Here is a 24,561-nt window from a genome sequence, read left to right on the forward strand (position 1 = left end):
ATTATCAGAGCACATAATACAAAAGCATTTTAATTCCTTATCCATGCCATAGATTAAAATAATTTTATTTTATTATTCCTAATGAGGATTAATGGTTGTTTCAATAAATAACTTGTAATTCTTTTGATTCAATTTTGGGAGAACAAAAAAATAATCGTCTCCCACAATCGTAATTTTCAATACATTCAGACGTTGAATACATAGCAGAAAGTTCAGATGTGTGACGAAAAGTATATTGTACTATTTTGAAGTCACTAGGTTCCCCCCCCCCCCATAAACCAATTAAAGTAGTAACTGTAGTGTCAGTATGATTTTTTTCTTTTTTTGTATAAAAAGAATCACAGCATGTAGAGAATTCGAAACATATTTTAGAACTGTTGTCTCCTTGTATAATTTAGTATACCTGCATATATTTCATATGAAACATGCTCACTTTTTATTTCCCTTTATGTTGTTTTTTATAAATTGTGAATAGATCGATGTGTGTAAAATATATAAGCGTGAATGAGACGAAAATGTATGCTTTATGTATGAGAGCTTCCTCATTAGTTTTGTTGTAGGAAATGTTAAAATTTTTCTTGTTGTGTGTTGTACATATACATGAAAAGAAAACGAGTTATATTGAATAGAAATGACCTAATTCTCCAAATTATTTTGATGTGATTGATGCACTACTGTTCAGTTGTTGATGAAATTATGGAAATAAAGTATTTTATTGTTTTTTATACTTCTTTGTGTTTACTCTTGTTATAGATTTTGTCAAAAAATAAAAGAAATTTTCATGCACTCAACTATTTGTAAAAATCAATTGCAAAAATCACACTCAGAGCTCAACTCTAAGAAACATGAAGAAACTTACATAAGTTTAAACATGAAAAATTCTTTATTAGCGACACTTATATGAATCTTGTTACAAGAATAAAAATGGGTCTTATTTTGAGGATTTACTTTGCACATTTGAGATGGTAATACAGAGTGGACAAGATAGATCTTTGACACATTTTGAAAATTAATAAATCAACCAATTAGCAAAAAAAAGGTGTGGTTTGCACAAAAACACTTATCATGGCCTAAAGTTTTTTATGAATTTAAAAAAGGTTCAGATTTCAGTCATAGGTGGGGCTGTAAAACAAAAATCTCGACAACACATAAAAATGCAATACAAACAGTAAATAATGTTTATGACAAGTTGCGTTACATAAAACTAGAGCCCCTTAGAATACCTTTACTTAATAAAACTGGTACCACATTTCAACGTAAACACCCCTCTTACATGTTTAGATGTAGTCCCAGTTAAAAGAAATGGCGCTTAGTTATATATATTTAATACATCGTTTTTATTTTTTATTCCGTCCAAATATGAATTCCCTTAATTTGTTTAAAACGTTCGATATAACGCCCTCCCAACATAACGTCCGTTTTCCATGGAACGATGGGAGGTGTTCGTTATAACAAATGTCGATTTTATTTTGCATCCTTTGCAACTATAAAACAAATTATATGGTTCATATTTTTCCATGTAATCAACGCTCACTTCTACGAACTTGTTCGGACATGAAAAATCATTTCGTAAAATTTAAAGTTCTAAATGGGAACGACATTTGAAGGAATGGCATATTACATGGAACCAGAAAATTAGTTCGTAAAAACGACCAATTCGTTAGAAGTTCCGCAGAGAAATGTGGACGAAGTGCATGTCATGTATGGTTTAGAAGTAGTTCGTAAAATGGAGCGTCGACTGTAGTTTTCCTTATTTTATATTTAATCGTATAGCTATTATAATTAAATTTTCATTATAATAGCTAGTTTATCAAAATAAGTATGAGAGAAGGGATTTGTTGGTTTCCTTATGTGTGTATGAATAGATTTTTTTTAAAAGAAAAATGTGTTTAACATGTTTTGAAGACAAATGAATTTTTTCTTCTTTCTTTAGCATACGCGTTTCGGCCCTATAATGGGGAACCGATGTTCTGAAGACGGTTTCCCATTATAGGGCCGCAATGAAGAAACACTTGCGAAAGAAGAAAAAAATTTGTCTTTAAAATAAAGTTCGTTAATATAACCTCAGGCAAAGTTTCTTTTTTGATAATCGATTTTTTGGTTATAAACCGGAGATTCTTAACCAAACTTTGTTCTGAGATGAGCCGTACAAATCCACTAACAGTCCAATCCTAACTGTTATAACGCACCAAACTGGTTTCGCCTATTGCAAAAGCGAAATAGACCCGTGCGTAAGCGGACGTAGGATATTTTCTGGGGTAGGGGGGGGTTATTTTCTAACGCTTTTCTCGCAAATTTGTCATCGAAATGGAAAAATTTGCTTCAAGAAAAAAGCTGGCTTCTTGAAACAAGTATTTCCATGACCAAACAAGATTAATATTGATATCAATACAATAATTTTAATCCAATAACATACGGAAATTTTTATATTTATTTGTGAATACAGAGCATGCATATTCTCCTCCCAAAATAAGTTATCTTTGATTTTCATAATGAATTTACCATGAAGACAATAATCAGCGCGTGTGTCCTGTAAATTTCGTGAGTACTGCAGTTTAAAAGTTCATAAAAATTGAAGGAATGGGAATACACGTATGTATCTGATGCTGTTTGTGAAAAATTATTCTCACGAACGGGGTTTTTTTTGGGTGCAGAAAAAAATTAATCCATAATTATGTCGATAGAGGGCGCTGTACTTTAATCCGACAGGAGTTATTGGACCTTAACCTTTTTACGGTCTCTGTCGTGTCCGAAACGTTAGTAAAGTTTCAAGATTCGGGGCTGAGGTGAAACAACTTCACCAATAATGCCTTACCCACCAATGTCAACATCACAATGAAAACCTTATGTAAGCGCCAGAATCAGGAAAACTCAGAAATGTGCTGTTAATCGTACACCCAGCATTTTATACGACTCTGATTTGTATATTTCCAGCGATTCGGTTTCGTTTAGTGCCCTCTACCGAAAAAAATTTAACTACATTTTTCCCTTTTTTTCCGGCACGCCCACGATCTCACGATCAATGAGCTTATATCGCAAAAGCGACAGAGATTGGGCGTGATCGGTTCTATACTAATACCAATGCATTTTTCCCTGTGCCCAGAAAAAATCCCTGTTTGTGAGAATAACTTTTCCACAAAACCGTGTTAAAATATACCAATTACTTCAATTTTTATGAATTTTTAAACTATTTACGAATTTATGGGACACCCTGAATATGACGTTACATTTCTATTTCGTCACGACGTCTGAGTTTGTTTCAGGATAAGATCAGCTGCACGTTCTGCCAGCATCACTATGGCAGCGTTCGGTGTACCACACGTGTGTCTTGGCAGGGCTGAAGCGTCGACAACTCGTATATTTTGCACTTTGCGCAACCTGTGGGAAAATTCGGGAGGAATTTTAAGAGAAAACGCAAAATTTTTCGATCAATCTTTGTTGAAATTTGTTGCACCGAAATAGACTTGAGCAGCATAAAACTATTTTCCTAAACGTGAGAGTCTCTTCGCTACCAGAAACGAAAATTTACTCTGTCACCCAGGGCCAGTATATCCCTTTTGGCACCCTCCTCCTCGTAATTTTTGAACGAAAAAGAGTAAACTCACAAGGAAATTGTCCCAAGGTGACATCCTCACCTTGACATTTTTGACAAAAGTTTTGAAAAAATTACCACTGATTCTACTCATTTAAATAAGTGCAAAAATAAAAGAAAATCCAGCGGAATAATTATGGGCCACTGAAAAAAAAATTTAAACATTAAGATTTTGAACGCCAATAGAGGCCAAGAATGAATTAAAAAATCCCGTAACCCTAGAGTGTTAGAGTGACGTCATTCAAATAACACATGATCAACTACAGCACAGGCAAAGAAAGAGAGGAAAAAAAGAGAAAAATAGTCGTTTTTGGAACAGGGAAGTTGGAGGAAGTAAAGCGAAAGAAAGGGAAAAGTAGTTTCTTATAGATATCGCCAAGAAGCACGAGAGGCGATGAGTGACCGACTTTTACCATTTTTAATAATTTTTTGCGGCTTTAATATAATTGCATTCCTCTCTAATTTTTTGTATTATTTATGTGTTGCGAGGTGACGTGAATGTACTTGAATTTTTCATACATTTTTGAGGACGACACCTTGGGAACCTTTTCTTGTCAGTGGCCCTTCCTGGTTCAGCGCCAGGGGGGCGACAGACTTTCTCTGCCTTCTTTTATAGCTGCGGCCCCACTCGCTACTCCATTACTATAAGATTGCCAAAAATTTCTTTATATTCTTGTGTAGTGGCGTCTTAACGGGTGTAATAGGCGTTGAAATTATTGAACGTATTAATTCCGAAACTTTCACTTTATAATTATGGATTTTCAATAATTCTGAAATTATTACTTTCGTTAATTCTGAATATGTATACCTTTTTTTTGGACGCCGATTTCCCTCCCTCCCCAATATTTTTTATTAAATTTGGTCTTGGAGGAGGGACAATACCCCAGAGACGTCGAAAGTGTTTCGAACATGTTGGTGCTCATCTTTAGCTTTACACGTAGGAAATTTTGATTTCTGTGAATCAATTTTCATCCACATGAAGCGACCCGCAACGCATTCACAGATCACTTAATTGACCTGCGGTACAGTTTCAGAGCATTTATAGCCTAAGCGGTCTTCGGTGCAATTCCACATCACTTCTGTTACAGCGGCACAGCTTCAGTTTACTTAAGTGGCCGGTGGCACATTTCAAATCATTTAGGTGATCCGCGGCACATTTACAGATTCCTCAAGTGATCCACAGTGCCGTTCCCATGGGGCTGCCAGGTTTCCAACCTTGGTTACCAACTTCGAGGCGCGAACACCCCGTTAAAAAGTCTCCCACAGAGAGGAACAGGCTTCTACAGCGACACAATTATTCAATCATTACACTTCACAGTTAGAAAAATTGATGGCAGATGGCAGCTAAACAAGCATTACACAGAAACAAACTTCACGTCAGGTTCGCTACACATACACTCACATTCCAACATATACCAATTCGTTAGAAGTTCCGTAGAGGAATATGGATGAGGTGCATGTTTGGTTCAATAGGTCTCCAGCATTGATGGGACGGAGGACAATCGCCATAATATTTTTTGTTTTTTCATGCTATAAATTTACTATAGAATGGCCCGTGAAAAGTCTGGCTTAGAGCGAGCAGAAGATCCCACCCTAGGGGTTCTGGTCCAGGATATGGGGTTCTGGCTGTTTCATATCACTTTAGTGTCCCGCGACACGTTTTGAAATCAATGAAGTGGCCCCACACTCTCCTAAAGCTTGAGCACCCTTGGCCTAACACAAAAATTTGTCGTTTCCGATCACTGACTGTCAGTTGAAGCGGGAACCTGGTTGATGACACCCTCCCCCGGTGTAGGTTATCCTGTAATACTGATTTTGCCTAAAAAAAAAGCTATACTTTATCATCGGCAGAAGAACGCGAATATTGCATATTTGATATTCAAAAAATATATATGTATATATATTCGAAAAACATACAGATTTACCTGAATTGCGAATCCAGCACAGCCATGGGATCATGATCGCGACCCATCGCGCAAGTACCTATCGGATGATAACTCGTCATCGCAGACGTTCTCAGCCAGCACTCGAGGAAGCCGTCGTTTTGCAGACTCTGCTCATGCTGCGAACATGTTTCATAAGCCGGCAGATGAAGTCGGGATCCCAATGCCACCAATGGAGCGGTTGAGCCGAGCCGAGCTCCGAAACGAATCGCTGAGGAATTCAATCAAAACTGATAAACTTTTTAAATGAAAAAGTTGAAGTAATATGCATATATATATATAATTATATGTTAAGGTTAATATGCTAGATGTGGTTATTATATAGCATAATAAAAGGTTATTATGCATAGTACCCAAGAATTTTGGTAAATTTGATAAATTTCATTAAATTAATCACTTTTACCGGCGATTATGTACCTAAGTGTCGTTGGTAAAATTTAATAAGTAGGTACTAAAAAATCATCACCGGTGATTATACATAATATCCAAGCGTCGTGGCATTGGTAAACATGATAAATCGTACTATATGATGTACTATATGTACACGTATTGTATCATTATACCGGGGTACGATCGTAAAATTTGTTATCATTGTATCAGAGTCCTACAATATTCATCACACATCTTAGATTAACTTGGAATTTTTTTCAAATTGACCAATTGCACTTGGGTATTGCGCATAATCACAGATGAAGACGATAAATTTTAAGTATTTATCAAATTTACCAACGGCACTTAGGTATTACGCATAATCGCCGGTAAAAGTGGTAATGTTTTTAGTATTTATCAAATTTACCAACGATGCTTGGTTATCATGCATGTTCGCCGGTAAAAGTGATAAATTTCTCAAACTTACCAAGACGACTGGTAAGTATGCATAATAACCTGTTATTATGTATAATACCCGATTTAACACGTGTATATATTTTTTGCATTGAGAAAATGACGATTTTACATGGCCGTGAGTGCAGAAACACCAACCTCTCAAGAAGCATCTGATATCCTCTTTCTTGTCCAAATAATTTGGGCTGATGATTGGTGGAACAAGTGGATCTTTAGATGCCAAAACTAAGTTTCCTCTGCTGAGTGGATACGCGCAAGAAGGAAGAAGCACGAATCCTTCTTTGGAGTCATTATGGGCATCTGGAAACGACTGTCGAAACACCTGATCACAAAAATAAGGGAGTAATTCAAGGGACTATCAATAAAGATTTATTAAAAATACAATAAATAAAATTAGACTTGCGAGTATGAAGTAACAGGATTGTCCCAGAAATTCGTAAACAGTTTAAAAATTCATAAAAAAAAAAGGGGGGGGGAAGGAATTGGTATATTTGAATACGGTTTGCGAATTCAAATATACGTTTGAGTTATTTACGTTTTGAGTTGTTCTCACGAAGATAGGAAATCTTTTTGGTACGGAAAAAAAAATTTAACTTACACTGCTTGACAAATGCTAAGGAACAGTGTTATTTTCAGTTATACCTAATGTTAGACATATTTCAAAGAAATGAAACTTAGCACATGTTCTAATAAACATCCTGAAAAATCTTTATCACCACATTGCAAAAAAACATAAGTTAAGTAAAACAAAATGCTCCTTAAAGCAATTGTAAACCTCTAATTTTCAAAACCGAAGAATTGTTCTGCAAATTACGCTTCTAATTTCTGCTTCTGTTGTAAATTTGATTTTTGTGAAAAATAAAAAAAGATTTCAGTAGAGTCTCGTTTATCCGACATTTGCTTATCTGACATTCCGTATTATTATCCCACGTCCCACCGCAAAAAAAAATAAAAAATAAAGCAACCAACTGTCGAGCCTCTTAGAATTTCACATAACGACGGAGTTAAGGCTCTAGAAACTGCAATAAAATACATTGAGTAACAAGAAGAAGCCACAGGAACCGACAAAGATTGCGAAGATACTTGGCAGCGAAGAAACGGCACTTTTCAGGAAAGCAGACTACGGTCAAAAATGTATTTAAATCATCACAGGACTGAACTTTTCAAGCACTGTATTTAACTTCGGAATATTCTGTGACGCTGTAAGTTGACTTTTTTAGTTAATTCTTTCTATCGTTTTATTGTAAATCATGATTATTAGGTTCGTAATATGTAAAATTATAACATAGTTTGACATTTAATGGGCTTTTTCTTAACAATGCCCTATTATCCGACATTTTCGCTTATCCGACGTTCTGCCGGCCCATTTATGTCAGGTAAGCGAGACTACTGTAATTTGGATACGAGAGAGAACACACACACACACACAACAGGGAAAAAGGAGGCAATTTCTGGAACGTGATCATTTCGTATTATTTGTGATCATTGAAAGTGCACCTAATTTTTTTAACATTATTATTGCGTTTTGAAAAAAAATACAAGTATCTATCTTCGAAGGAAAATAAAATACAGGGAGGTCCAAAAGTCCTGAGCTGTTTTGAAGAAAAACATTAAAACAAATCTGTTGAAGATGTATATATTTTTTATTATGTATGTATATGCTACCGCCATTCGAGAAGGGGCCGGCCACTTTGTGAATTGACCAAAGTCCGAATTGCAGAAATAATTCGGACTTTGACCGGCCATTTCACGAAGTGGCCGGAGACCACTGGCCAAAGCTCAATGTGCTGATGTAAGACGGCCGGTAGGAGCCAGATAAATTTTTTTTAATCGTCAACGTGTGATACATGGCTATATATAGTATCTGTATTGGATTAGATCCATGTGACGAAAAAAAAAGTGAAATTTGAGAGAAAAACTATATAAAAATAATTTTATAAAACATAAAATAAATCAAATCTTGGATAGAAAAAAGATTACCTCATCGTGACTGCCGTTCGATGGGTTACTGTAACTAACGTGAACATGATTATCACGAAAAAATATGCCAATTTGACGATGATCCCCTAATCATGTCTTTTGTTATCGGACTTTGGCCAGGGATCACCGGCCACTTCAGGAACTGGTCGGCCAATGTCCGAATTTTTGACATTAGCCAGATCAATATTTAATGAAACTGGGCGATTCGCGAAGAGACCGGCTCCGTCGCGAATTGGCCAACTTTGGGCTTTGGCAATAACATATATATAAGATAGAGACAAACGGCCTGAAGAATTTAAAAGGGAAAAAGTTTGAAAGTTTTTCTTTCACTAACTACAAAATTTCTACATGTACACGTTTCGTATGTCAAGTCCGTATATACGGTACATGTTATTTATAACATAGATGTTACAAAGAATGTCACGAATCGAAAGAGTGGTCAAAAATGGGTAAATGGTTTACAATAGTTTTACGCTATGTGTACAAGCTTAAAGTTGTAAAATTTCACTCTAGAAATCTTCTTGGTCCCAGGAACGGATTGATCTATTTTATATTGATCCTGTGAAGAGAGTTATTCAATCCTATGGGAGAAATTATTTCAGTTTACGAACGAAAATCAGGAACGGATTAAGATCGTAAGCCGAGGGTTAACTGAATGGGAATTAATTAAAAGAGAGCTGCTCGAGACAGAGAGCCGTCGTCGGTATGAGTTAATTTACTTCTCAACACGTTTCTCTAACACTAAAACTCTATTAGTGGTTGGCGTATAAGGTGTCCACCATTAAACACTTCACGTGTGCATTCTTTTATCAATGAATATGGACGATTTCTGTTTCCAGTATCAGTTGTAATTCTTAAAAAATGGTTTCCTTGAGTTCGCGTGGTTGAAAAAAGGAAAGAAATATAGGGAAAAAAACAAAATAGAAGGGAAAAGAAGAATAGAAATGAAGAAGAAAAGAAGTGAGGAAGAATAGAAAAGAAGAAGAATTGAAGGATAGACAAGAGGAAGTACGGTAGATATATATAGATAGGAGGGTACAATAAATTTATTTCACCCTCTCTCTCTCACCCTTAGTTGTACTCTTTCTCTCTTATATATTCGGTATATAGTGGAAAGATGCATTGGATATGTAGGGAAAAAAATTACTGAACAGGAGTGTAGAAAGAGGGGGGGGGAGCAACTTCCGTTTATAGGGTTACAATAGAACTTCGCGATGATGAGAAAAGAGGTAAGAAAAAAAACAGGGAGAGCTGGAATGAATTTTTCCCACTTGCAATGAGATATCTCGCCCGTGATCGTTATAGGATTAAGACGAAAATGAACTCGTATCGATGATGGCTGTACCTTGACCAAGAGAAGCTCTCGCGAACGGCTGCGAAAACCTTATTGAATGATTGAGAAAATTTTTCTTTCTTTTCCATAATGGCAAAATAAATTATTAGAACGCAATTGCCATTTGTGGATTATTCTGCAATCTTTGTATTTCATTTTGAACTTACCTGGTCTCTCATATTAGAAATCTTTTTGAAAATTCCTTCGTTGACGGTTCCGACGTTCAAGAGGAGATAATAAATGTCTGGTATAGAGTGTTGTTGGTCTTTGACGGAACTCTTAGTTCGAGCTGTGATTTGAACACCGGATGTGCTTAAGAAACCTGAGGATTAGATTGGTGTGCATAGAGAGATGCAAAATTTGTATATGCCATATTCATTAACTGATAAAAAAAGTCAACTAAATATATATTCCTTAATTTTCTTTTGTTCCCCATTTTCTATGGGTGTAAGAACTCACCCTGTCCTTTGAAGAAATAGCTCCAGACGTGACGCACGGATCTAGTCTTAGCGGTCGTGATACTGACGGACGAGTTCATATGGAAATACATTGGCAGGGTCAAGTGATCACGCAAATTTTCACCTACACCCGGCAAGTCTGCTACAACGGAAATCTGAAAACAAAATCGAATTTGAGAGAAATCACTAGTGACTAAAGAGGTATATTTTTAGGGGCATGGCAGTATTTTATATTCTATATATACGTACGTGCGAATTTGACTGAAAAAAAATCTGTAGTTCCCTCGAGATTAGAAAGAATCTGTGCCTAGTTCGTTTGTATTGGCAAACCTACAGCGATTGCCATCAGTCTTAACATTTAATTGAGTCGATTCACGTTTTCATAATTATCAAAAAATATATATATACGGGTTGTCTCAGCACCAGGTTTACAAACTTCTGGGAGGGGTCTGGTGCACCCTGACGACTTGAAATCACATGTGTGAAATGCTTTGCTGAAGCGATGGTTCCTGGCGTTTGGTGCATTTTGGGCTGCTCGATCGCCTTATCTATCCTGTCTTGATCACTTCTTCCGGAGTTCCCAGACTGGGGGCATACCAAATCATTGGTGCATGACGCCCCTGTTGACAGCACCAAGGAACCTGTTGCCTGCATTGCAGGGAAGTCCTAGGCATGCCCGGAATCTTCCAGAACGTTCGAAATTCGGTGCGGCTGAGACGCGAGACCTGCATTACAGCTCGTGGAAGACGCTTTGAACACCTTTAACCCGTTACTTTTTTTCGATGCACATTTATTATTGAAACGCGTGTTCACTTACGTAGTGTTCTTTCACTTCTGGTGCTTTCTGTGTACCCTACCGCATCAGGGAAAGCATTTCCAACCATGCATTGCTATGCGATTCCGAGTCATTTAGGCATATCCTACCCCTCTTAGAAGTTTGTAAAACTAGTGCTGAGTTACCCTGGATATATACAGAATGCCCCATAAATTCGTGAATAGTTTAAAAATTCATAAAAATTGAAAGAATTCGTGTATTTGAATGCGGTTTGCGAAAAAGTTATTCTCAGAAAGAGGGACTTTTTTTGCAATAAAAAAATTAGTTCAGTTTTTTTGTCAATAGACGGTGCTACACGAAAAAAAAATCATATGAAATATGCAAATCAGAACATTTCTCAATTTCTCTACGCTCAATTCTGAATTTTTCTGTCACTGGTGCTTACATAACGTCTTCATTGTGAAATTGACTTCCGTGGATAAAGTACTATTGATGAAGTTGTTTGAAACTTTTTTTACTTCATCCATGAATCGCCGGCTGAAGCTTTACGAACGATTCGGACACAGAAGAGATTGGAGAAAGATTCAGGTCCAATCATTCCTGCCGGACTGTTTTGCAGTTACTGTTATCGACAACATTTTGAAGTTGTTTTTTTTTGTGTACCAAAAAAATTCATTCCCCCTTCGTGGAATTCATTTTTTCACAAAAAGCACTCAAGTATACCAATTCCTTCAATTTTTAGGAATTTTTAAGCCATTCACGAATTTATGAGACACCCTGTATGCAAACAGCTAGCTGATCCCGCTGCTTATATCGTTCACAATTAGAGAGTCTTCCCGCTTATAACGTTCACTCTTGAAGTCTTCCCGTTTTATACGACTTATTTCCGTGGTCCCAATTTTTGCCAAATACTCAGAGATTTCCCGTTTAAAGTTGTTTATAGCGTACATGTTTTTTTAATGACGGTTTGAAAAAACGTTATAAGTGGGATCCACCGTAACTGCTGTATAAAATATGAAAATACGTTTTCTGTATGTTATTTGTATTTCATAATATCACGTTTGCTAGGTCAGTCAAGGTAATATTATTCTTGTCATATTTCAGGAACTGAATCCAATCACACTATATATAGAAACTGCCATCGTCTGATCTAGTTGCCGGTGAAGAACATCTCTGAACCTATTCCCTGGTAATTATTGTGAAATGGAATCGGAAAATCGCATGTGTTTTGTTTATTTTGTTAACTGCACGGTCACTGATTTACCGTATTCCTGCACATTCTGGATAACATTGCTCACGCTCATATTCCGTAGGTGCCTCCTGGGTCCGACTCCAGACAGCATCAATATTTGAGGTGAACCGATGGAACCTGCGGACAGGATCACTTCTCTCCTGCTTCGTACTCGATGTACCGCCCCCGTGTACAAGTTACGCACTTGGATTCCGGTCGCTTCGGTGCCTTCGAACGTGACCTGGAAAAAACAAATCCACCTCGCACTGCAATATACGTTCATTAAACAAAGAAAATACGTAGTACGATAATCGTATTTAAGATCCATTGCACAGGGTGTCCTGTGAGTCCTAATGCGGCCTTTATCTCGTCAACCGTTCGTTGTAGAGGAATGGTTCCAGTTTAGTAAATGCTCAAAATATGTTCAGGAATCACTCTGCACCAGTTTCCAGAGGGTAAATACAGTACGCCACAAAATGAAACAAAATCTAAATTTTTATACGGACACCCCTGGCGTCAAAGACCCAATAAAAAAACTGCTGCCCTGTCTCTCCTGAGACCAAAAAAAAAAATTTTACGTTTCCAAGTATACTATTCGCTGAGATATTTGAATTCAAAACGGTGTATTATGGGCATATTATATTTTTTCCTAATTTATGCTGTTCTTTCCCAACTCTTCTCCAATTTTTGAACTCAAATATCTCAGCGAATACAGCATTTCAAAATGTGAATTTTTTTTGTTAGTTCCAGAAGAAAGAGGGCAGCAGCTTTTCAAGACAAAGGTGTCCATATGAAAATTTAGAATTTTTTATTTTGTGGCACACTGTATTTTTACTCTTAAAACTGGTACAAGGTGATTTTTGAACACATTCATTTTGTGAGTATTTTTTAAATTGGAACCATTTCTCTGCGACGAACGGTTGATGAGATAAAGGCCGACTTAGGACTTATCATCAGGCCATCATGTATACAGTACAATAAGTTATGGAAGTAAATCTAACCTTAGTTACTATGGTATTCAGCAGAAGACTCGTATTGTAATTTCCAAGCACAGGTTTTAGATAAGCATCGAACGCCGACACTCTCCGGCCGTTTTCCACGTTGCCTAATAATGTCAAAAATGAAATGCCTACATTTAACATCGACAATACAGCAGCAATCAAAAAGCATAGTAAAATAAATCTCTGAATGATAATAATTATGAGGGGTTTACTCTGAGTGAACATGACACCAGATTCTCCGTCACCATTAAGATCCACAGCTTCAAGTCCTAGGCTTGAAGCACCTTTTATAAATGCTGCGGCGAAATCTGTTGGAACGCCCTGCAATTCCTCGACCGGTAAAGGACCTGTTGTTCCTCTGTACTCTGAGAAATGTTAGAGGTATATCATCAAAGTACTAATATCACAAACTCTTCGTATCTATGACCTCCCAGAATGGAGTTACGATATGAACAGTTGATCTCTCTCTTACCTGAGTTTTTCGACCTTCCATTCGACCTGAAGGTCTCGGATTTCTTGAAATATGGAAGCACAGACTCGAAGGACAAGTCCGAGTCTCCAGTAAGGGGTGCCAAGTTTGAATCGAAATCGTAACGGCTTCCCCACATGTGCACGAGATAATTTATGGCGCTGCTGCCTCCCAGGGCTTTGCCACGAGGCCAAAAGGAAACCTTAAAGAATAACGAAATTGCATTTAGAATTAATTTTTGCCTCGTTCTCTTCTGTTTATACAAAGTACGATGGACTGGATACCAAGTGGAGATGAAGATGCATTTCGTAAAGAAAATTCACACGCCGAGGCATGTGAATCGTCTTTCCGAAATGCATCTTCATCTCCATCCACTTCATCGTGCTTTGTTACACCGGACTGGCATAAAATAACGTGTTCAAAGTTGTCTAACCAGTAATGTGATAAATGTAACGGAATTTGGTGGACGTGCCCAGTGGAATACGTGGTTTAGGACTCTAAAGAAGGAAATGTTAGCACCGACAAGAACACAAATTTAGCGCTGCTGCGAAAGCATTACAGATGCGGTTGATGAATGAGCAATTACTAAATGCGAGACACACAGTGTAATCTTATCACATGGGCTCACACTGCCCTCAAGTGCAGAGGGAGGGAGCCTCTGGTCCCAAAGTTTATAAACTAGTACTATAGTAGGTATCTATTCTAGCCAGATGGAGGCCTCACAAAAGTCACTTCGCTCGGGGGGGGGGGGCCTATGATAAGGCCCTGAGCACAAATCACCTTCCTAAACTACGTTTTTATCATGGCAACGTTTGTTGCGAACGAGGTTCAATATGATAGCCATCCTCATCCTGGTATATTCCAAGAATTACGTGCGTTGCGTATTTTCCACAATCTGACAGAACAGGTTACATTTCTTTCTTGCATTCGAACCGAGCAAAACTCCGGTCTATCGCCACAGACTGAACAACAGATTACCGGATACAAGATTCATTGTAAGACTGGTTATTTGTGGAGATGAAGATTACAAGGAAGAAAATTAATTTCTTCCCCCCCCCCCCACGGGTACTCGAACCCCGGTCTCTCGCTTGCCGGACGAGTGCTAACCAGTCTTTCAGTGGAGAGGACATTTCTATATGCATGTGGCCATCTGGTGGCCTATGTCATTCACGAGCTATTAGTTGATTATTGCCGCCGTTCATGTACGGAGCCTTTCAACATATATATATATATACGCTACAAGGTAAGGTTGAAATATTCTATCTGTTTCCATAGCTTAGATGGTAGAGCACTCGTTCGGCAAACGAGGGTTCGAGTCCCCGTGGGGGCAGAGATGAATTTTCTTCCTAGTAATCTTCATCTCTACAAATAACCAGTCTTTCAATGGATCTTGTATTAACAAGTGGAGAGGACATTTCTATAAGCAGGTTACCGGATTACATTAGAGGGAGTTCTTAACTTCAAAAAGTGTTCTTTGGAGACAATAAGGGATCAACAAGATTAAATCCACGGACCCCTTTACAAAATAATATTCAGTATATAGCAATGTAAAAACAATGAGTTGATTGTTTTCTTATCCAAGCTCACGGACCTCCTGAAACCTCTCTAAGGACCCCTGGATAAAATAAAAGAACCATTAATTTAGAGCGTTAACATGGAAATTTGTGTGCATTTCACATTCTGGACAAAGCCAGAATTTCGCCTGTTGGCGACTTAAAGCTTCTTTTTTTTCTTCAGGACCGAAACCGCATGCTCCACAGTATTACGTCCACCAATTTTTTATTTCTTTTTACGTTTTGTTCAGTACTTTATACGCTAGAGGACTCTCTAAACACCTCTTTTTATTTTACGCCCTCCCGGTTTGTTATGGCTAATATCTCAAGTCTGGCCGGATCGTAAAATGGCGCCATACTTTGGACATTTGGCCACTTGTCCAGACTTTCGGTATTAGTCACAAAAAAGAACAATAATAACTTATAGATAAATATAAGCAGGTGTTGGGAATTTGCGAACCACGAACCTTCTTGTGCATGCCCCAATGCGATTTCATCTGGGTGACAGTTTTATAAGCCCAATCTGCGGTGGTGAGCTGTAAAGCTGGTGCCACCAATGGTATATTACTTATCCACGGGGCAACCGTCCCGGCTTCCACGACTAGGATTGAGCAGTCGCATTTCTCAGACAATCGGCCGGCAAGAACACTCCCCGAGGTACCTGCTCCAACTGAAGAAGAAATGCAAGAAAAAACGATTTGGCACAAGTTTTTCTAACACAGTATTGAATAGTTCGAAACATTGTTTTTCAAATCGTAGGCACAATGGTCTCAGAATACAGGATAAGAATTTATAAGGATTACCGATTATGTAATCGTATTCATGGTCGGGTTGCTCGATGATTCCGGGGATGCTCCACAACCACATCAAAAGCACGTTTATCAGCACAGAGATCGTTGCAACCAAAATGGCGACTGCGTGAAGTAATAAAGTATAAATTGAGATATGAAATGAGATGCAAAAAATAGTTTATTGAAATTTTAGTCTATTGTTTTCATTTTTTTTTTTTTGGGGGGGGGGGGAGAATCATTCGGCTCATACACACACACACAACCGCGGATCCAAAGTGATGTGTCGGGGGGGGGGGTGACTTGTTGTGTAGTTCGAGGTTGTTCATCCTTTAAAAGAGTGTGGGCCACTTCATTTCTTTGAAAACGTGTCACGGGCCACTTGATTAGGTGGAACAGCGCTGCAGGTTACTTAGCTCCATCATACTTATCAGTATGAAATAACTGATGAAGAAATTGTCGCTATGTCAACTGCGATGACAACGAAATTGAAGAGCAAGATCAAGCATCAACTGTTGAGACTCTTCGAATTTCACACAATGACTAGGGCTCTAGAAACTGCGATTAAATACATTGAGCTACGAGAAGAAGCTACAGGAATCGACATAACAATGCTTCAAAGATGGCAAGACTTGGCATCGAAGAAACGGCACTCGACGGGAAAGCAGACTAGGATAAAAAAAATTTGAAATTATCACAGGACTGAACTTTTTAAGTATACCGTATTTCACTTCGGAATATTCTGTAACTGTTAATTCTCTGTAATCAGTCAATGTTTTCTGTTGTTTTGTTGTAAAACATGATTATTAGGTTCATAATGTGTAAAATTTTAACATAGTTTGACGTTTAATAGACTTTTTCTTAACACCTACCTATTATCCGATATTTTCGCTTATCCGACGTTCTGCCTTCCCGTTTATGTCGGATAAGTGAGATTCTACTGTATACAGAAAAAAATAGTTCAAAATTTTATCAATAGTTTGGTGCTACAAGAAAGAAAATATGTAAATTAGTCCTATAAAATGCAGGGTGTACGATTAACAGCTCATTTTTTAATTTTCCTGTCACTGGTGCTTACATAAGGTCTTGATTGGGATGTCGACATTGATAAAGCACTATTGGTGAAGTTGCCTTGCCTCAGTCACGAATCGCCGGTTAGGGCTTTGCGAACGATTCGGACACAGAAGATATTGCAGAAAGACCTAGGTCCAATCACTGCTGTCATACTAGCATGCAGCGCCATCTATTGACAAAATTTCGAAAAATATTTTTTTCGTAAACTGCATTGAAATACACAAATTCCTTCAATATTTATTAATTTTTAAACTACGGTATTTACGAATTCGTGGGAGAACGTGTATATGGTATATTGATGTACAGCTTTGTCTGTCATCGAGAAAAAAAGTTGGAAAATCACTGTCTTGGTGTCATAAACTCATTATTAATTTCTTTAATGAGTAAGCGTTGTAAAAAGTAACTGAAATGAAATACTGACACGCAATCTCAACTTGTTCAGTCGTCATACGATTGCTCATTGGATAATATATTGACACTGCAGCGTTCTGAAATCGAAGGAAAGGATGGAAAAAGAAAAGAAAAACTCAATTTATATCGTATTTTTCGATGTCTCTCATTTCTTCGATGAGAAACGAGCGATCGATACGATACTACAGCTGTATAGCTCATTTATCGAGACACCAGGTGATTGATTTATTGACATACAGTGCGGTAAAACTGTATTTATTGGAAAATAAAGTACATAATAGGCCTATATGATGACGAGAGGACGATTATTTTTCCCATGATCAGTAATGTAGTATGACTCTGCTTTGAATCAAAAATGGCATAAGCCAAGAGTCTTCAACTTATCACCCACGTGTCATTTTGCAATTAGCTGATCAATATATCCCATATCATGATTATAATCTGCAAGGAAACAAATTATCAATATATAACTTGATTTAAAAAAAGTCTATTACATAATCGGTACCTACTGTAAATTCCTGCTCAGATACTTATTTCGCTACTTTGAGAAAAATATTACAGCACGCAGCGTCGTATAATCCACAAGTAAAAATTTAAGGATTTGATGAGTGCAAATTTTTAAAAAAAGGCACTTTCGAATTTTTCAATTTTCAAATACAGTAAAATTTTCTGCGTCTAACTGTGTACAAGTTTTTTGTTCTACCTGCACTAGAAGTATTTTTAAGATATTTTAATGTAAACCGCTAGCAGGCATTATGTATGCTAACGCGTTTTCCATTAAAATGCTCTTTTCTCAGAACATTGTATGAAAGAGTAGACCAACTTTTCCCAAGAATATTAAGAAGTCACCAACGAACAAGGCAAATACACGAAAGCATTTCAAACTCCTAATGAATGTCTCAGAGGAAAAGATATTTAACAACTTATCACGCTGACCGAGGATCCCACTTGGATTTAATACCATATCTTAATTTTCGGTTGATCAGCGGAAAAAAGTACGTCTGTTCACTTCAAACGTCGTGGGCAGAATTAAGCTGAAAGCCTGTGTATTATCAATCAGGAAACCTGTGTATTATCAATCAGGAAGCCTGTGAAGACCAATCAGGAAACCTGTATATTATCAATCAGGAAGCCTGTGAAGACCAATCAGGAAACCTGTATATTATCAATCAGGAAGCCTGTGAAGACCAATCAGGACGCTGCATTAGCCTAACATGCAGCCTCACAGCTCATCCGGACGCTGCATTAGCCTTACATGCAGCCTCACAGCTCATACGGACACTGCATTAGTCTCACACGCAGGCCTACAGATTCGTTCTGACCACGATGTTTAAAGTGAGCAGACGTAACTTTTTTCCGCTGAGCAACGAGAGTTAATATTTGGTATTAAATCCAAGTGGAATCCTCGGTCAGCGTGGTAAGTGGTTAAATATCTTTTCCTCTACAGACGACACCCATTGGTGTCGAAATGCATTAGGAGTTTGTGTATTTTTCGTGTATTTGCCCTATTCGTTGATAACTTCTTAATAAGGAACATTGTTTCAAACACAACTCTCTTGTTTAAATGTCTTAAAACTTTGTGTGTCTCTAAACACTGAGGTGTTACATACTTTAACGCGAGAGGATTTCTTATTGAAATGATTTTAACCAATTTTATGATGCAAAGTAGAAAAAAATTCCAGTCATTTTTGAACAAGCCGCATGTTGTTGAAGTTAAAATTAAAAAAATAATAATAACCAACAATTAAAATCCGAAATGCTCTCCTTAATTTGCATAAAAGTATTATCTTTTTAGTATTTGAGAAAAAAAATGAGTGCCTAAAGTGAATAGAAAATTTTGAAATGTTCCCTTAAGGGAAGGAGAGTTTTCACTTAGGGGCCATTCAAGTATTACTCCTCCCCCACTTGTCAGCAAAATTTCGTCAGCAGCTTAGAATATTTCATATCTTCAAAAAGGGTGGTTGATGAAGTAAGCAACCTTCAACCCCCCCCCCTTGTCATCAGAAGTCAGAAAATCCGGAACCCCTTCCCCCCCCCCCCCGATGCTGACGTAATACTTGAATGACCCTTAGGAAGACAAGATCTAGCGCCAACCCTCTTAATTCATCAATAATGGAAACTTCGGGATTGGAAGAGGTTGTTTGTCATGTTTTTTGTGGGGGAAAATGCAGGTTTTTCTACCCAAATATATATTCCATCCATGTCTTAAAAAAAAGTTACAAATTAGTTTTTAAATATCTATTTCTATTCTAACCCCTCAGGAAAAGAAGAAGCTGCAGATGAGTAGCAGGATCTATAATCCACACCAAATGATTTCGATATTTTCTTAACGTATAATACGTGGATTATACGCAGAAAAATACGGTAATTTGGTTTCTTAAAATATATTTTACATACCGTAGATGAAAGGAAACTGTTGAAACAACCAGTTGGTAATAAAATGTGCATCTAATCTTATATAAGGGGGTTTCACGGCTCACATAACTTACTATGGCCGAAAAGACTCAAAACCGAACTTTAGTACAAATATCATTAATATTCAACCTTTGATTTATTTCAAATTAGTTAGACATTTTGATTGTATATGTCGTGCCAACATAGGCGTACGGAGAATTTTCTCGAGAAGTGGAGGGGGGGAGGGGGCTTTCTCGATTGTTTTTTCTTCTCACGAGGGGTTACGTTTTTTCCTGCAAAATAACAGTATAATCTCGGCTTGAGGAGAGGGTTAGAACCCCAAAACCTCCCTTTTGCATAAGCCAATGCGTGCCAATATTTGCATAATGTTTTCATATATCTCCAACACATTTTTTTGAAAACTTACAAACGTCAAGAGAAAAAAAAAACGTACTATTAGCGCCTTCCGCGCATGTTTAAATAGTATGACATTAATATAATACGTACAATAAAAATGATTCAAAATGAAGGAAACTCTTCAGTTTTTAAAATGAAGCAAAATATTTGAAATCTTTTCACAAATTATTATATCTATTAAAAAACTATTTTAATTTTTATTTTTACAATTTTGAATTTTAAATTCAATTTTAGATGAGATTGAGTCAATGGAATTTTAATTTTTTTCTTAATTTCTCATGAACCAAACAATTTTCTTTGAATTAATTAATTTTTATTCGATTAATGTCATGCCATTTGACCCTTTATACAAATACAAATACAAATACAACGCCACAACAGGCAAAATGCCCAACGAGGTGGCTGATAAAAAGATGCCCATAAAAATATGGTTGTCATATGTTTCAAAAATACAGCAACCCAATTAAAAATGCAATTAACACAAATTACAAACAATATATACACATGATAAAATATTATACAATGCCCATAAAGAATACTTATGGTTGTCTTATTCTAAGAATGGATAGCTTCTCGATTTACCCCAACATGTTTATCGTATTTCTTTTTAAACGTGTCAATTGTGTTACAATTTACTACCTCCGGGGGTAAGCTATTCCATTTATTAACAACCCTATTGGAGAAAAATTCCCTGCGACACCATAACCTTGCATTGTCCCTCACCAATCGATACTGGTGTCCCCTTGTAAAAGCAGTCGATTGGCGGTGTACTAAAAGTTCATGGTCCATCCTATCCATCCCATTGAAAATTTTGAACACTTCGATCATATCTCCTCGACACCTGCGTTCATCCAATGTAAACATATTCAAAAAATGAAGTCTTTCTTCATAACTCAAGCCCTGTATGCCAATAAGGACACGCGTAGCTCTTCTCTGCACCCCTTCAACCAAGTCTATGTCCCTCTGTAGGTATGGTCTCCAAAACCTTACAGCATACTCCAGTCCAGGACGAACTAAGCCTCGAAAAAGCGGAAGAATGACTTTAGGAGAACGCGAAGAGACCTTTTTGAAAATGAGACCAAGCATTCTATTCGCTTTTTTGACAACCGCTGAACAATGTTCAGAAAACTTAAGTCGCTCGTCAATGAGAATTCCCAAATCGGTGACTCTAGTTGCATCCGGGATAGTGACACCATTCTTAGTTATCTACTAAGAAAAAAATGAAATAATTACCATGTAAATTTTTTGGTAGGTCATTTTAGTTCTAATTAAAGTCTTAAAAAAAGAAATACTTTTTTTCTTCTAAATATTATTCAGTGTAGACAAGGATTTAATTAACATGGTACACACTTGAAAGTTCCGTCAAGTTTAAGTCAAGCGTAAAATTTTCGCGATAAAAACTATATACACTTACAATAAAAATAGAAAAATTCCAATTCAAATATGTTGAATAATACATAATAATAATGAATATTTTTTTTATTAAGAGATGGAAGTTTTTTCGGCCGGAAATATACTGAGAAATTTAATTTTATGGATGTTATGCCGAAACGAATATTTGGAAAGAAAAGTGATTTGTCTCCTCTGGGAATCGAACCCGGGTGCGCTTGCAAAGCCAACCCCTCTGGTGTAGTGGTTAGCGTACTTGCCCAGTATGCAAGGGGAACCAGGTTCGATTTCCGGAGGAGACAAATCACTTTTCTTCCCAAATATTCGTTTCGGAATAACGTCCAGAAAATTTCTCAGAATATTTTTTTCTTTTACCACGATGAAAGCTGAAAATTGTTTTATAAATTTGTTAAGGAACACTTTGTAAAACAGTGCTATACTGCATTACACAAATTCGGTTAGGTCTTTCACGCCTCGCATCACACATACGTGTAGTGCACAGTAAACACTTTTACAGGGACGAAACATCTAACACAGAATTTGTGTAAAGCAGTAAAACACATACATCTCTAACTAAATTTTATTAATTAACATATTTAAAAACTAGTTGCCTCACATTTGTTCTGCCATCTGCCAATCATAAAGTAATCATGCAAGTCTTAAAAAATCAAAATACCAACCCCCAACAAAGTATGTTACGGGGGTTTTAAAAAGTTGGTGGCACAGTAGACTCCGGACTATCTGTCTAATGTGGTGGAAAGGCGGGCCGGATAACACAAAAGCCGGATAGGCCGGAGTTCTATAAATACAGTACTCTCTCCCTACCCTCCCCCCCAAATACCATCAAAACATTTTTATACCGAAACTCGCTCTTATCCATATTTTCTGATTTCGAAGTACAGGTGAGTACTTAATGAATGATTGTTAAGTACTTCTGAAGTGTCCTGTTTTAGAAATTTGCTACAGAAAAGGTAAATCCAAGAATAAAAATATTGCACATATTTCAAGATAAATTCTATAATGTCTAACTTAATTGTCGGAAACATAAAATCATGTACACGTCATGTACAGCAGTGTTTTTTCATCGCATTCGCGCCTCGGAGTTTTCAGTGGTTCCGAACTTCGAGATGCGAATGCGAGAGCCGATCTCCCCGTTAAAAAGTCTCGCCACAGAGAGCAACAGGTCCACAACAATACAATTATTCAATCATTACACTTCACTCATAGTTAGAAAAACTGATGGCAGATGGCGGCACTACACAGAAGGGAAAAAAACTTTACTAAGGTTCATAACACGTACAAGTACATTCCAACATGTACTCATTCATTAGAAGTTCCTCAGAGGAATGTGGATGAGGTGCATGTGTGGTGTAGTTGAAGTAGTGTTTTTCAACGGATCCCCGTGGGATTATTTTCATTTAGTATTATTGCATAAAGGACAAATTTAGCGTTGTGAAATTTAAATTTTTTATCATACGCAAGTTATAAAAAAACAACACATTTTGGATTTCACAGGAGGCAGCGTGGAAATTGACCTTCAATACAGGGAATACGTGTTGCCTTGGCCTTCACTAAAGGGTGGTCCACTATGTCAAAAAAAGGTTGGGAAGCATTATTAAAAAGTACAAAAATACATGCATTTTCAAGATGAACAAAACAAACGTATAAAAAGTAGGCTAAGTTCTTAAAAAATATTATTTGAACTTATTATATTGATAAATGATCACACAAATGTGAAAAGATAATATTTTAACACATTAATGTATTATTGTTTTTAAACTTTGCCGGATAGTCGAGAGAGTATACTGTACTTTGAAGCCTGTTAAAAGGGGGAAAAAAACGCATCGAAATGCTTGTATCAACAGATTACGCAGTATTTGTATCTCGATTAATTGTTAAATATAAATTTTTACTTACCGACAATCAGGACTTGCTTCATCGACGGCATTGTTTATTGCCTTCACGGAAGTTTTCAGCTGGAGAAAGAAAGGAAGATACTGGTAATTTTTACAGTGGAATTTTTCTCCATTGGAATCGCTAATGAGGAAAAAAAACGAAAAAGACTTATTTTTTTGTCGAAAGAAAGATGATTGGAAGACCTCGAACGAAGAAGAATGGATTATGATCCGTACACAACCGCTTTTTCCCAACTCTTTTCCTCCTTTTTATTACTATTATTATTACTTTTTTTTTAATGTTATCTCCAACGATTCTCCAGGTTCTGGGACCAGCGCCGCGTCGTGACGACATCAGCTCCGGGCGGTCGGCAATACAGGACAATAACAATAGCAAAAATTTATGGATTACTAAAAATAACATTTCTAAACATAAAAGAAAATCTGAATCAATTTTTAAAAAAATTGTTTGTTTTTTTTTAGTATCGATTTTTTTCCTAGTGGTAAATTCCTCGACCTTGAGAACTTATTTGTTATACGTATTTAAAGTCAGTAAGTGATGCAGCTTTTATTGCGCGTGATCGATCGGTACATAACATAATACGTATCTCTGTAAATAAGGAAGCTCCGTGATTTAAACAAGCTCATTCACGTTGTGTGCATTCCAAACAAAGAAATGAAAATTTTCAAAAGCCTTTTGATGATAGAATCGTTTACAAAATCAAAAATAAAATTGACTTGATTGTCTAATACAAATATATAGATATTTAAATATTTATCTAATCTCTCCTTTTCATAAAAATTATGATTATATTGTCCTATCACGTATTAGACACGGAATTAAAACTTAATTCGTCCATTTGTAACAGTCAAGTTTCATTGTATGATCTCGGAAAAAAAATGAATGTAAAATGCTGTGAACATTTTTTGTTATAACGATGACTAGAGCCCGGATGGTATGCACTAAAAAAGTGGCGGAATATGCTCTAAAGATATGCAAATATGCACTTAAAAA

At 36.8% G+C, this 24,561-nt stretch overlaps 1 protein-coding gene across 1 annotated transcript; it reads right to left on the reverse strand.

Moving 5' to 3' along the window:
* Positions 1–2,413: 2,413 nt before the first annotated feature.
* LOC149076854 (glucose dehydrogenase [FAD, quinone]-like) lies at positions 2,414–23,784 on the reverse strand. Its single transcript, XM_089244575.1, has 12 exons — positions 23,569–23,784; positions 15,982–16,092; positions 15,646–15,848; positions 13,629–13,827; positions 13,369–13,521; positions 13,157–13,260; positions 12,223–12,396; positions 10,151–10,304; positions 9,859–10,013; positions 6,517–6,700; positions 5,518–5,746; positions 2,414–3,378 (listed from the first exon to the last, which is right to left on the reverse strand). Exons 1-12 carry the CDS (start codon positions 23,597–23,599, stop codon positions 3,240–3,242), a joined length of 1,836 nt encoding a protein of 611 aa, XP_089100701.1. The 5' UTR covers positions 23,600–23,784; the 3' UTR covers positions 2,414–3,239.
* Between the last annotated feature and the right edge of the window lie 777 nt (positions 23,785–24,561).

This window comes from Pholcus phalangioides, unplaced genomic scaffold, assembly GCF_987345545.1.
Source record: "Pholcus phalangioides strain wild (caught in Gottingen) unplaced genomic scaffold, Ppha-v1.0 ptg000015l_1, whole genome shotgun sequence".
NCBI lineage: Eukaryota > Metazoa > Arthropoda > Arachnida > Araneae > Pholcidae > Pholcus > Pholcus phalangioides.